The following is a 14,687-nucleotide window of genomic DNA, read 5'->3' on the forward strand; positions in this document are numbered from 1 at the left end:
TTTTGGGCTTTGGACTCTCAATTACTTTAATTTTAAGGTGCACACAAAGATGTATTACTCTGACCAGAAAAACTGCAAAAGCAGAATCTCAATACAGTTACCAACCAAGACACTTAAAATGTGTTCTTTTCTAGTAGCCATTTTTCTCAGTATTAGCAGATGCAGAATAAGAAAAGTAGTGGAGATGCTGAAATAAATATCCTGAATTGTGAAGTGTAGATTAAGATTAAGCTAGGGATGTGTCTGTCTGCCATAACAAAACAAAAAGGTTTTTGGTTTTTGTTTTTTAAAAAGCCTTTCAGGCAGGGTGTAGGCCAAAGCAACAGCTTATCTGCACCCAGCCTTCAACGCCTAAATACAGAGTTTAACCAACCACATTTGTTGAAATACTTCTAATGGCTGAATACTCAGGGGTTGATCTTCTACCTCCATCTCACCCTAGCCGTAGCAACCTATGTTGATGTAGCATCTGCATGTCCTCTTTCAATACATCCATTAAATCTTCTGTGTGGCAGCTTCATATTCAACATAATTTGTTGAATATATTCACTATTCCTTTTCTACATGTGTCCAAGCCACTCAACCCTCTGACATACTCAATTCTAATCCTGTCCATCTGGGTATCTAACAATGAAAACCCTAGCATCGACTCTCCAGTTCTGCTACCAAACGATACCTTATAGCAAGTTTCACAACGGTCTTGTAAAGCTTCTTTTTCACGCTTGTCGTTGAAATAATGGAGATGAATGACAGATCATCAGAATTTTATCATCTGTTTATAACGTCTTAGAGGTCACATGCATGGAACAAAGAGCAGACAGCTTAAAATTATACCAGACATGTACTTAATGCATTGTGACTAAAGGAACAACATTTTACTTTTGGGAAAAAAGATTCTTTAAAAATTAATTCCATCCATTCATCTTCTTCCGCTTCATCCGGGGCCGGGTCGTGGGGGCAGCAGCCTAAGCAGAGAAGCCCAGACCTCCCTCTCCCCAGCCACCTCCTCTAGCTTATCCAGGGGGAACACCAAGGCGTTCCCAGGCCAGCTGAGAGATATAATCTCTCCAGCGTGTCCTGGGTCTGCCCCAGGGCCTCCTCCCGGTGGGGCATGCCCGGAACACCTCACCCAGGAGGCATCCTTGTCAAATGCCCGAACCACCTCAGCTGGCTCCTTTCGATGTGGAGGAGCAGCGACTCTATTCTGAGCCCCTCCCGGATGGCTGAACTTCTCACCCTATCTCTAAGGGAGAGGCCAGCCACCCTTCGGAGGAAGCTCATTTTTGCCGCTTGTATCCGCGATCTCGTTCTTTTGGTCACTACCCACAGCTCGTGGCCGTAGGTGAGGGTAGGGACGTAGATCGACCGGTAAATTGAGAGCTTCGCTTTTACACTCAGCTCTCTCTTCACCACAACGGACCGGTGCAGCGTCCGCATCACTGCGACTCCAGCACCAATCCGTCTGTCGATCTCCGGCTCCCTTCTCCCATCACTTGCGAACAAGACCCCGAGATACTTGAACTCCTCCACTTGGGGCAGGAACTCATCCCCGACCCGGAGTGGGCACTCCACCCTTTTCTGGCTGAGGACCATGGCCTCAGATTTGGAGGTGCTGACCCTCATTCCCGCTGCTTCACACTCAGCTGCGAACCGTTCCAGTGCGAGCTGGAGGCCATCACCCGATGAAGCCAACAGAACCACATCATCCGCGAAAAGCAGAGATGAGATTCTGAGGCCACCGAAGTGAAAGTGAAAGGAAAAAAAAACTTGGAGGAATCACTCTGTTTTTTGTTCATATGTAACAGTACATGTACACCGATTAGCTTGAAGTTCAAGTGTTCTAAAAATCACACTGTTTCTCTGATAAACAGTTTACATTCACCCATTCACAGTGTCTGAGTCCAGCAATGTTACATCCACTTAGATCCACAAGTTTCACTAAGGATTGCCACTGCTTACTGATGGAAAACATCAGGATATCATGTAGTAGTTAGATTTTACACTGTATTTCTAAGTTTGCATTTGGAATAAAACCTGTTCTATACCTTTGTGCTACTAATTGTTTAGGGTCAGTACACACTTGTTACAAACTCTATCCTTATTGTTACATATCATTGTGAATATACTGCTAATATATAAGAACCAAAAAGGATACATCTGGCAAAGGCTATATTTTCAGCATAACCAATAAATCAGTCCACTTCCTGTATATTCATTTGGTGCAATTTGTGTAAATTTAGCAGTGGTCAGCTGTCTGCCTTTTCAAATTATGACCGCTCTAACACTCAACATTTTTAAAACCCACCTGAGGAAACATGTTTACTCCCTAGCTTTTAATTGTGACTGAGCTGTTTGGCTTTTGAGTCTTGTTTTCTATTTTTCTATATTCATTTATAGTTTTTATTTAATTATTTATTTTAGTTTGTACAGCACTTTAGTCAACCTGTGTTTTTTGTTCAAATGTGCTCATAAATAAATTGATTTGACTTGACAACTGTTTATCAGCAAGAAACTTTGGTTTGAACGGTGTGGTGATCTGGAGCCTTTCTGTGTGGAGCATGTTCTCTATCATATCAAGACTATCTCTCCACTCTATTACATATTCCATATGTACGGAGTGGAGAGATAGTCTCTCACTCAGAGAACCTTAAACTCAAAACTAGAAAAATGTAGAAAGACAAGTTATAACAGCAGATGATGCCACCTCTGAGAGTGCACGGACTCTTTAGTCTGCTTGGATAAAATTCAGTAGTGATAACATGACATTGCATTGTTCTGCAGAATTTAAAAGATAGATTCCACTAAGAGCTTTCAATGAAATGGTGTTTATTAATATTGCTAGCATAATGTCAGCCATCCTCACCATTATTGCATTATCCTTCCATTTAAAGTGTTTGATTTTGGGGCACACTAGCTGTAATGCAAGATTGCATCCTCTCAGCAATTTTTTTTCCTTAATAGTTGCCTGACATATATAACTGTACCAGCAGGGGGAAAAAAGAGCGAATGAAAAGTATACAGGTTATATATTCCAAATTCAGTATTTCAGCATCAATGACCAGAAACACAACACTGCTAGGCGCAAAGTAAAACTTTTATTTTTATTTTTTCATGTTTTTTATATTACAAAAAGTTAAGTTCCCATGTCCTTGAATACCAGCAAGCACATTGGGAATTAACAGAATACAAACAAGGGTTGTATGCAGGTTGGAAATTTCACCTTTTTTAAAAAATCAATTTCAAAAACAGGATTCTGATTATGTAGTTGTCTTACTGCATTTCTTTGACTTACAGGGATCACAGACAATGATTCTTTACATTGTGTGAAGCACTGAACGTCCGCCATGATAGTTGTATTTCCCAGTGTTTTAGACAATAGTATCAGCCAGCACGTCCATCTGGTTGTGTTAACGTCTGAGCAAATCTCTGTTCATTTTCCTGGTTGTTTACATAGTAGTCCATCCGAATTGACACACATTCTGAACCAACAGTCCTGAAACATCAACAATATACAGTGCTGCTACCACAATTTGTTCTCACCTATAATTCTAAATCATGACACATGATGTTGCTAATATTTAATCTTTTTTTTTGTTGGATATGTCCTATGAAATGCTACAACCTACTGATATAGCTTATTTAGCCAAAAAAAAAAAGGTATATGCAATACCACAAAGCTTCCAATGTGCCTAGATCTGAAAATATACATCTGAATATTCTACCTTATGTCTTCAAGTTTTGGGGAATTAACTTTGTTGTCCTGAGGGTACTGTGTGGGTACAATGCAGTCTAGGAACTGAATATACCCAGGTTTGAGCTCCATGAATCCAAGTCTTCCCTGTGCAGGTTTCCTGTATACCTATCAACAACTCATGTACTCTGGCTCATAGTCAGTGTAGTGTCAACGACTTCTGGGGTCTATTAGCTGATAGCAAGGATCAGGCCTTCTATCCGTTTTCTATACACTGGCTGTTGAACACAATATTTTTAAGCATAAGAAATACTTAGGCATTAAACTAGCATTCTAGAATGCTGGTCCCTGGTTCGCTACCCACTTAAATAAAAACTCAAATTGCCCTGAAGCTTAACACAAGCCAAAATCAAGTCTTTTTCCATTTCCTGCTCAACTTCCATTTTCCCAATCCATCAATCATGCCAACAAGTAAGGACCCTTAGGGAAACATGCTTGGTTCTTTGAGGTTTTGGACACTCAGGACTATTTGTTTAAAAAAGACCCTGGGTTCCTTCCTCACCAACCTACCACCTTCATTTTTGTGGTCACACTTCCTTTTAAAGAACCTCTTTACATTTTTGATATCTCTTCACTTCTTCTTGTCCCTTTGACTCTGTTTCTTACTGTTTCTTCCATTAGGTTTAAAATGAAGCATGTACTCTGTAGCATCCATGGGACTCCCTTCTTCACTTGTCAACCTGGAAAATACTTCCTTGTATAGCATTTCCATATGGCGTCTAATTTCCTGCAGATTCCTTAGGGTTTCCCGTTTTTCTCTTAGTAGACGTGAACGGTGCCGCCTTAAAGAGGACACATCGTCCTCCAGGCCCAACAGCACATCTTGTTTCCTCTTCCTGCAGTTCTGGGCAGCTATCTTGTTCTTACCACGACGTCGTATGTCCTTGATAAGGGTAAGTTGCTCCTCACTGAGCTGGTAATTGGACAGTAGGCTATTAAACTCCTCCACTGGCAGATTAACAATTAGCTCATTGGAGAAAGGGATCTTCAGGGTTTGTGCACGGCGCTCATCCCGACTCCAAATTTTGTTCTCTGAGATGGATCTAGAAAAGGACTGTGGGTAAGGTTTGACACTATCGCGTTGTCGAGTCGATTTAGCGTGTTTGGTAGGCATCTTGCCGAGGGGGATAGAACAGGCGGAGGACCAGGGCATGTTATACGTGTGATCATGGCCAATATGCTCCAGCCAGGAAAACCCATGAAACAGACTATGATCAGAATAGTCGACAGGAACAAGCTTATTTTCATGATTCTCTCCTCCTACTGCCCCCATGTCTTCCTCTTCAAGCTCTTCCTGCTTTATCATCAATACTGCTTCCACATCTGAACCAGCTAAGTCTTCCTCAGAATCTTCATCATCATCTTTGGAGAAGGAACTTCCCGTAGCTGAGACATAAAATGAAGAGGATGTTGACGAAGAGGAGCAAGAGGAGGCCTCAGAAGTACATGGAGAAGCAGGGCTGTGGCTGAAGTCCAAGGATAGACCAGAGTCTGAATCTAGCTCATCCTCACAATCTAGGAAGATTAAGGTTCAAAGTAAGATCAAAGTAAGTTTCACAGTTTCATTATGTGCACTTTTTTTTATTTATCATGCTCTTCAAAGAACTGTACTGAACTGTAACTGTTACAGATTTTGTAAATAAAATAGTTATGGTATTGCCTACCTGTGGAATTGCCATGATGATGTGGTGATGGTCGACCATGATTTTCTATGACTGCAATCTTAGAGCCTAAGTGGTCATCATCACTGCCAATTTCCTGTTCTGCTAGTTCATGGTTGAAGTAGCTTTCATCTTCCAATCTGGCTGCCATCTCAGGACTGAATCCTTCCTCCAGAGCCTGGTCCAACAATCTAATTTCATCCAAAATGGTAGCATCCTCTAAAAGTGCACTAAGTGGAACAGGAAGATCATCTTCATTGTCTTCATACCCCAGTAGGTGACTGGGAGGAGATCCCACAAGGTCTTGGGTCATAACATTTCCATCTAAAGGTAGGGTGGAATTGGAATATTGAAAGTTAACATCAATGCCAGGACAATGTTCCGGTTCCATCCTACCCGCATCAACTTGTGATAAAAAACTGATAATGTTATCTTCTTCCATTAGTTCCATGCTGAAGTCTTCTAAAGGTTCTTCTGCAAGCAGATCTGTTTGGTCTGGAGGACTATTCAAGGGATGTCCATTAATGTTATTCATAGTGTCCTGTGTGTTTAATGCTGAGTTGTGGTCATCCAATTCTGCAGTAGGGGTTAATGGAAGCAGGACTGGCTCAGACTCAGCTTGAGGCTCTAATAAACCTGGAAAGATGGTGTGGGCATGGTGGCAAAAATATACATATATTATTTACAACAGGTTGTGGGTTTGGAACAAACATTCACAGAATTGTCTGTAAACAAGAAAAGCAAATTATGCCATATATTTAGAAAATGTCCGAATCTTATATAGGAGTTTTCTTAAGGGTTTTCCAAAGTTATTAGAACTTACAAATTCCTATCTGTAATCTTGACTATGAAAGTGATCAGTGTCAGTATTATTTTTAAAAACCCAGACAAAATTTTGTTAAGTTGGGCTCAGGGTCCTAATTATTTTTTCTGGAGCTGTTCACCCACATCTCTGCTAACTATGTCTAAGCATCTACTGAAAAAGGTCACAAGATATTTTTAAAAGCTGTGGAAACATAGACATAACATAAACAGCTATGGTTTATTATGAAATTAATTACCATGTTGCAAATGAGTCTCCTGATCAGCCTCTGTAACAGGATTGTCACAGCAGTTAGACATTGTTCCAGACACATTTCCTCGAAAGGTTCCAGATAGTCCTGAACTTAGATTGTGGTCTGATGATGCCATGTCCATGTCTGTGTTCTGGAGGGCAGAAATGAGAATTGTATCTAAATTTACTGTATCTTGATTTTTAAATTTTATCCCATAATTTTATCTCACTCTATTTAGCAAATATATTTTCATTTTTTTTTCTCCTAGTCACCTCAGGTTCCATGATATTTAGCAAATCCTGCCAATGGAGCTCAAAGTCCATGGAGGGATTATCAGTGGGGAACAGTAGGGAGTCTCTGTCTGAGGGCTGACTCTCCAGGTCCTCCACTCCACCACCAACATCATTTAGCTGAGGTCAAGGCAACCAAAAGAAATTCTGAGCACTGTTAAACGTAAGGAAAAGATTAAAAACAAATGAGAAGAGAACAGACTATGGTGGCAACCTACCCATTGTTCCTCTGTGGAGGGGAAGGTCTCCTCCAATAACCTGAAACACTCCTGAAGGGAAGTCTAAAGAAAGGAAAAAGAAAACTGAGTTTAACCTATCATTCATTTTTGCTGGATGACTAAGAAACCAGATACATCTTTATCTAAAAAATCTCTTCTTGGGCTGATTTCCTCTTATTTATGTGTTTATATGTGTAAAAACCACAACCAATACAGCCTTCATTTTCACAATATCATACAATTGATTGTCCCAAAAATCAGAGCAGAATTGGGGAAAAAGGCTTTTAAATACGCTGCCCCTGCTTCCTGGAATAATCTGCAGAAGGAACTGAAATTATCAGAACTGGTTACCTTGGGGGAGTTTAAGTCCATCTTAAAGAACGAGAGAATAACTCTTTTACTCAATGTGATTGTTTTTAATATCGCTCTTAATTTGATCTGTTATTGTATATTTTTCACGTGTTCGTACAGGATATTGTATTTGTTTTAATGTTATATACTTATGTGGTACATGTATTTTGACATTTGTTGCCATGATGCCAGGTCTCTCTTGGAAATGAGATTTTTAATCTCAATGAGATTTTACCTGGATAAATAAAGGACTAATAAAAATAATCACATGGGTGCTTATTTTAGCAGACCTTCAGGGGTGGTCTGGATAGTGGTGTCTGTCGTTTATTAATCATGGTTAGCAAGAGATTGTGCACTTTCTGGATTGATTACAAGATGCCCCACAACTGGAGCCAGGAAAGCCGAGAACTGTACATCAGGACCTTGAGTTGTTTCATCAGGAACTCAAGTGGCGAACCAACTTCAAGTCACTTTCATGCAAGATCTACCAAGGAGATGCTCTGCATAGGCCTCAACCCCCTCAGGGAGATAAAGACTGGCTATGGATACTGACTACAGAATGGAGCAATTGTCAGCAGCCTCCTCTACATGGATGACATCAATCTGTATGCCAAGAGCAAACAAGACATTGATTCACTGACATACAGCCGTGACATTGGAATATCGTTCAGATGGTAATGAAGAGAGGAAAGGCTGAGGGGATATATATATATAAAACAGGATTTATTTTCACAGTCACACCAGCAGTTTAGCAAACAATGTACATTAAACCAGAGGTGGGGCACTCCAGGTCTCAAGGGCCAGAAGTCTTGCAGGTTTTAGATCTCACCCTGGGTCAACACACCTGAATCAAATGATTAGTTCATCACCAGGCCTCTGGAGAACTTCAAGACATGTTGAGGAGGTAATTTAGCCATTTAAATCAGCTGTGCTGGATTAAGGACACATCTAAAACCTGCAGGATATCGGCCCTTGAAGCCTGAAGTCCCCCACCCCTGCATTAAACGAATATCTATCTCCCTGGTTGCCCACTTATATTCATTTCCAAAGATGGTAAACATTTTGTAAAAATTTACCACAAAAGCCAAACAGTAACATTTAATAAAAGATACATTATTTAATTACAATTACAAATCCAGCAACTACTGCTCACCAAAGGCTTCACACATGTGCCAGTTATATTGGGTAATTTCCATATTGAAATCTGTCAGATGCATTTTCTGTTTTACCAGGCAACAAACAGACAGACTGGCTCAAAATATCTTCAACCTTCCTGACCTGGTTGGGGACTTTCAAGACAAACCCAAGACCCCCAGCAGCTGGTCAGCTGAGACAAATATGTGGCTTTCAACATACAGAATATAAATCAAAGCTAGATTGCTGCTGCACGACAGGAGTTCAGCTTAAGGTCTCATTTTGCGCCCATATCATTCCATTCATCATAACTGCTAAATTGTTTTAGTTGTGACTATAGCAATGTAACTGATTTATTTACTTATTTATATGATCAGTTTCATCACTGCTCGCTACTCCTGTTTACTTCCTACCACAAGTGCAAGTTAAAACCTCATGCAATAATGTGTGTTTGTTTACAAGCATGACGGCTCATTGCTTGTGAATGTCTGAACTGCTGCTGTAAACAGGAGGGATTGCAAAACGGAGGAATGCCGATGTGTGTCAGTAAGCAATGAGTTAGTGATCAGGTTTCAAAACAAGCCAGACAGTCACAAGGCTGAAGGACACTAATAAGGCTTTCATTCTGTATGAGTGTGACCGTGTTTGTGTGTACGCTTGCTAGTTGATTCTGATAGCTGACAGGGAATTTAAAACATCATATTTGTTTTCATTGTGATGAAGAGGGGACAGCCCACCCACATGTATTTAGATCTCTATGTGCTCCATCAGGTCAGTAATGTTCTGTGTGTGTGTGTGTGTGTGTGTGTGTGTGTGTGTGTGTGTGTGTGTGTGTGTGTGTGTGTGTGTGTGTGTGTGTCTGTCCTGACTGGACATGCCGGCCAGCATGTGGGTTATTTTTATACTGTACATTCTGTTTGTTGGCATCGGTCACAGTGTTTTGTTTAGTCATAATTTAGTGTGTGTAACCCCGTCTATAGTGACGATTAAATAATGTAAAATGCACCTTTCTGAGCATACACTCATGGTGATCTTTCTATGTATCTTTCAAGAAACCCTTAACACTGTAAGCTGAGAGAGATGTGGTTGCCCTTTTACTGTTACAGTACTCAGATACTAAGACAGGTTATGTGAGTGTTTAATTCTGGTCAAAGCTTGACCAGGCATCTGAGAGCTGTTGCCATTATTAAATGGAACTAGCATCAAGCAGTAACATGGAGTGAACTGTTCATCAGCACATTTGCTTACCTAAAATTAAAGTTAACATTTTAACACTGCTACTATTATTTTTGGCTCTGTTTCAATGTGGGATATTCATCCTTAGTTCACCTGCCTTGTTTCCGCAGTGGATTTGTAGATATGAACTGGAAGTAAACTATCAACATGGATTCAACAAGTTACACTGTGGAGCACCACACAGACCTATAGAGCCGCTTGTTTGTTTGTTTTTTCTTTTATAGGATGTGACTATATTTGGACTACTAAATTATCCGTTAACACTAGTAAGCTTTGTTAGCAAGCTGCATCCATAAATTGTAGGGGTGCAAAACACAGACTCGGATCCCTCCATTTAGTGCTCAGTAACAGTCTATAGTCTATATCACACAACAAGTTATATTGTTTGCCATTAGCAAAAGGTACCAAAACAACAGAGACACTGGAGAAGTCCAATCAGCAGCTGCCTGGGTCTACACACCTGTCAATGAGGCCAGGCCCTAACTTCAAGCTTCAACAAATTCTCAATGGGCAAATTCACTAGGAAAATATCTGAACAAATCAAGATTAAAATATAAATCAAACTCAAACTGTACAACTTGCAGTTACTCAGTATCTAGTACCATTAGGTGAAGCAGTCAGTGGACATTAAAAGAGTAGTGAGCAGTGTGCGTGACACCAAAGACTCAAGCTTGTTGGCTGCACGACCAAAACAGTGTACTACAAGAAAAGAAGAAAAGCTACAGCTGAATGAAAGTTACGCTAACAGACATTTTCTCTTCAGCAGACTCTTTCTTTTATTCTTTCATGTCTTGCAACTGTACTGATTTTATTGCTTCAGCTTCCTAGTGAGGTCATGTGCGGTGAGGTGAGGTTTCCTAGTGACTCATCGATCTCTGACTCATTCTCTCACATGACATCAAGCTCAGTTTGGGTGACAGTCAACAAACAAAAACAGCTCTTTAGTCCACATCACTCGTTCATATAGTATATATGTAAGTAATGGCCAGCGGTTTCTATTCATTCCAACATATCTACACTGCTACTTCAGTGACAATATGGGTGGACCTACAGACTTGTAAAAATCTGTTGATATTTTACAAGCAGCAGCATTTTTATTTTCAGTGCATCCTAATGATTTGGTGGTCCCCTGTGGTTTGACATTTGTGGCTTTAAATCAAACTATTCAATGGATTGGACATATAAGCACACTCACTCCGTACTTCCTCTGCCTCAGTGCATATTGAGGTGTAAGACAGTGGTTATCGGGCATATGGTATCCTTTCACTTTCATGAACCAAAAATGGAACTTTCAGGGCCGTTTAACACAGCAGTTTGGCAGGTGTTATGCACAGATGTTCTCTTGGTCTGCTCTCTTCCTTCACAAGAAAAAGTTATTGACTCATCATCTCCACTCAGTTCAAATCTATTTCTCCCTACTCCCAGCCCTATGAGTAACAATATGCCAATTAGAAAAGGCTTTAAACAGACAGAGCCAATTGTCAAGAAACAATTTCACAAACAGCTGTAAAAGCTGCATGTGAACAGGATTTTATCCTCTAGATAACACATTGTTATCTCAAGGATAAAGGTCAACCCTTGTAACTTAATTCTCTTTAGCCTAGTGTTAACTATTACAGCATAGACATCCCTGTATAAAGGCTGTGTGTTCTCTTATGGGACTGTTTATTGGTGATTTTATCAGAGAATATGTAATAAACCTTTGCACACACTTGCACTTAACCTAGTTCAGACATAAGTCAAAATGGTTTTAGAGGAGCATTGCACATGAAGATGAAAATAAACAGAAAAAAACTATATTTGAATGTTGCAAATCACTCCATATAAAACTGCTGTACCTCTGTATCCTCTTTCTCCTCTTCATCCTCAAGTTCAGGTTGTGGCTCCGCAGGCAGAGTAGTCAACTCTCTCTCTATTTCAGCAGGAGTTCTTTCCAGCAAGGATGCCTGGTCTGGAGATCTTATGGGGAGGGGTTCTGGCTCCCGCTGGACCAGCCATGTCTCTAGTTCTGCATGTGGAACCTGTGGAGAAAGGTTCAAAATTATATGAACTTTTCTCACAACATCACAGGAGTCTTACCAAAAGCATTCATTTTGCTGTCCTACAATAAGCTGTATAGGATTTGAGTTAGGTGCACAGCTACTACTTTATGTAGAATTTTTTATATAGCATGCCCAAACAGAAATCTTACAATAGAAGATCAGATATGTGTAAAACACTCTGATTTGATCTGATCTTGTAGTTTCTGAAACTATGCTTGTTTAACATGTGGGTAAAAATACACTTAAGCCTACTCCTGTGGTGACCTGGTGGATTTTAAGAGGTAAATGTTTCAGGTTTTTGTGCTAAGTCAGCGAAATCTGCTGCCGGCTGTAACTTGTTACTGAACAAACTGACATGACAGTTCTATCTATAATCATATCTAAGCATACTTTTAAACTGCTCCTTTAATCCTTAAAATTGCATTAACTTATAATTGGAATTCAAAGTATTGATGCTTAAAGTAATGATTAAAAAAACAAATCTTATTTTTTACGTGTAGTCTGTCCAAAGAGCGCACCCAGCCCAGCAGCCTTTGTGCTGTGGAGAACCCATCTAGTTCTACACTTTTGGGGTGCAAGCCTTCCTCCAGGTGATTACGGAGGTTGTGGAACTGTGTTTGGGTGAGGGCTGAGGTTGGACCCAGGATCATGTCATGCAAAGAGGAAGGCAGGTAGGGCTCCAGTTCCACGTCCACCCTCACACCACAGAGACTCAGCAGGATGGCCACCTGGATAAGGCCCTCTGTAAAGTATTTCTTGAGGTGCAGCATTGTTTTGGCAGATGACAGTAGTTTTAGAAAAGCAGACTATAAAGCTTGATGTTGGTCACCACCACTGTGGTGTCTCTTCTTTTGCGTGGTTCTCCTGCAAGAAGCAAAAAGAAGCTCTTTTAGGTTCTACTCTATATCGTGGCTCAATGGGAAAGTAAAGAAGATAGGAAAATACACCAATTCTCCACTGATCAGGGACTAATCCGAAAACGGCAATCTGGCAAATTTTAGATGTTGTTTCTTATTTAATCATTGCAAATAAATATATTAAATATATTTTAGTCCCTTCCATACGAAAATGTGTTGTAATTTGAGTGCAAAGCCCTGCAAAACTGTGCTGCCCAGACAGTTTCTGTCCCACTTACAACTTCACAAAGTCTGATTCATTTTAACAGCTGTAACAAAGTTAGAACTTTCTTACTGCAACGCTCTGTAACCACTAGAATTACCCTTCAATTAGCCTATAATTGATGCTAGTACTACACCCCCCAGCATTATGATGCTGATATTAACTCCAGCTATCAAATGTAATCTTCCACTGTCAGTGTAGCCTGCTTTAGAGCAGTTGAGCTCTGACAGTTAGTATGAGGAGATAAGGCAGGCACAGGGCAGGGCTGGCCTGTATCACTGCTCTCAGTAACTTTGACCTACTTCTAGAAAGTCTTTGCCACCTGCCTGGCCCACAACGCCTGTGTTACTCACTGCAGCCACATGATGTAACTACCAATGTTTGCCTGGAAAACCCCTCTCCATGTACTCCATCCAAGAATTGGGTTTACTTTTCCTTCTGTGGTGATCTGTTTAGAGAAGGTGGTGTAGAACTCCTGACTGAGACAGGAGCCTGAAATCTTTTTAGCAACACTTTAAGACCAATGGAAAAAAATAATTATAAACTATATTGTTTTTTGTAAGCGTTCCCTTATGTTGTATCCATACTCATCTGGCATTGTACTTGGTACCTGGCAAACTAATACAGCCCTGCAAACTTCTCATTGTGGGAAGTATGATTAATAAACTCATTGTTTCCTACAGAAAAGTTGTTAGCGCCCACAACTGTGAAAAAAGTGTGAACGCAAAGGAATTCAGTACTCTCTCTCACACACAGAAGAGCAGTAGCCAACTTTGATTTGTGGTCATAAGTGAGTGGATTTTAAATGAACAGGTAAACAATATTAAATCATAACATTTTAGCCCCTTCTCAGTTTATCAAACAATTCTGTGTAATGTAAAAAACAATTAGCGGAAAAAGAATGAAAAGCTAGAATTGAGAAATGTTGTTGTTATCTGATCAGTCCTCTAATCTTATGATCATAACCATAAGAATCAATTAAAGCGTATTAGGCTATTAGCAAGTATCAAATAGTCATAATTCAGAAAAATGTTTCTCTGCTACTGGATTAATGTGTATCTTTACTGGTCTGGCTGGTGAACGCAGTTTATTCAACTCTTGTATATGTGTCATGTTAAATGTTAAATCTTTGTAAAATACGATTGCATTTTCCATGTATTATGTAACATTGCCTCTTGAAATTAGGCTTGGTTATAAATATGACGGGAATCTAGTCAGAGAGTCTGAGCAGCAGGTTTCACAGTGTTTTTATCCCCGATCATCCAGAACATCCTGATAACTGTTTTATCGCGGAGAAGCCGTTTATACATACACATGTATTTTATTTGTACCCTATAAAAAGAAACATAACACAACGGGAGCCTAACAGTGTAAGCACGTTAGTAGCGTACATTATAACAGCATTACCGGGATACTGCTGTGACTCCACTGGCGACTCCCAAACACACCCTCACACAGAAGTATACAGACACAAAATAATATACAAAAGCACATCAAAGTAAATAATATGTCGATAATAAGTGTGGGCATAAAAGATGCTGTCTTACCAGTCAGGTTTAGTGTGTGCTCAGGGTGTTTGTTGATCTCTCCTACACTACAGCTTATGTTTCTGTTCACTAGAACTGCCCTGGAAGGTGGGACCTTTTTAAAGCAGCACCCTCGTGATGACGTGTAATAAGCCCTCCCTAGGAAAAAAAACAAAACAAAAAAAAAACACTGGCGTGTGTGTCAGCATTTCCCTACTTAAGCTGGGGACTTCTTTTAAAAGAAATAAACAAAATATTACTCACCAAGTAATGCCTGCGACAACAATAATACAGGCCGTGAAGT

At 40.1% G+C, this 14,687-nt stretch overlaps 1 protein-coding gene across 2 annotated transcripts; it reads right to left on the reverse strand.

Annotated features, from left to right (window-relative positions):
* Positions 1–3,120: 3,120 nt before the first annotated feature.
* nfe2l1a (nfe2 like bZIP transcription factor 1a) lies at positions 3,121–14,497 on the reverse strand. Of its 2 annotated transcripts, none has more exons than XM_063471107.1 (8): positions 14,405–14,497; positions 12,257–12,602; positions 11,535–11,717; positions 6,976–7,038; positions 6,740–6,877; positions 6,474–6,618; positions 5,416–6,048; positions 3,121–5,266 (listed from the first exon to the last, which is right to left on the reverse strand). In XM_063471107.1, the coding sequence occupies exons 2-8, from the start codon at positions 12,506–12,508 to the stop codon at positions 4,323–4,325; spliced, it is 2,358 nt and encodes a 785-aa protein (XP_063327177.1). In that variant the 5' UTR covers positions 12,509–12,602; positions 14,405–14,497; the 3' UTR covers positions 3,121–4,322. The 2 variants fall into 2 exon arrangements, with proteins under 2 accessions (XP_063327177.1, XP_063327174.1); XM_063471104.1 differs by having other exon boundaries at positions 12,233–12,602.
* Positions 14,498–14,687: the final 190 nt, after the last annotated feature.

This window comes from Pelmatolapia mariae, linkage group LG4 (assembly GCF_036321145.2).
Source record: "Pelmatolapia mariae isolate MD_Pm_ZW linkage group LG4, Pm_UMD_F_2, whole genome shotgun sequence".
NCBI lineage: Eukaryota > Metazoa > Chordata > Actinopteri > Cichliformes > Cichlidae > Pelmatolapia > Pelmatolapia mariae.

Coding starts and splice junctions, on each gene's coding strand:
- nfe2l1a (XM_063471104.1), bottom strand. CDS start 12,508: ATGCTGCACCTCAAGAAATACTTTACAGAGGGCCTTATCCAGGTGGCC. Junction 6,619..6,739: donor TAAATATCATGGAACCTGAG/GTGACTAGGAGA, acceptor TCTGCCCTCCAG/AACACAGACATGGACATGGC. Junction 6,049..6,473: donor GGAGACTCATTTGCAACATG/GTAATTAATTTC, acceptor CCATCTTTCCAG/GTTTATTAGAGCCTCAAGCT.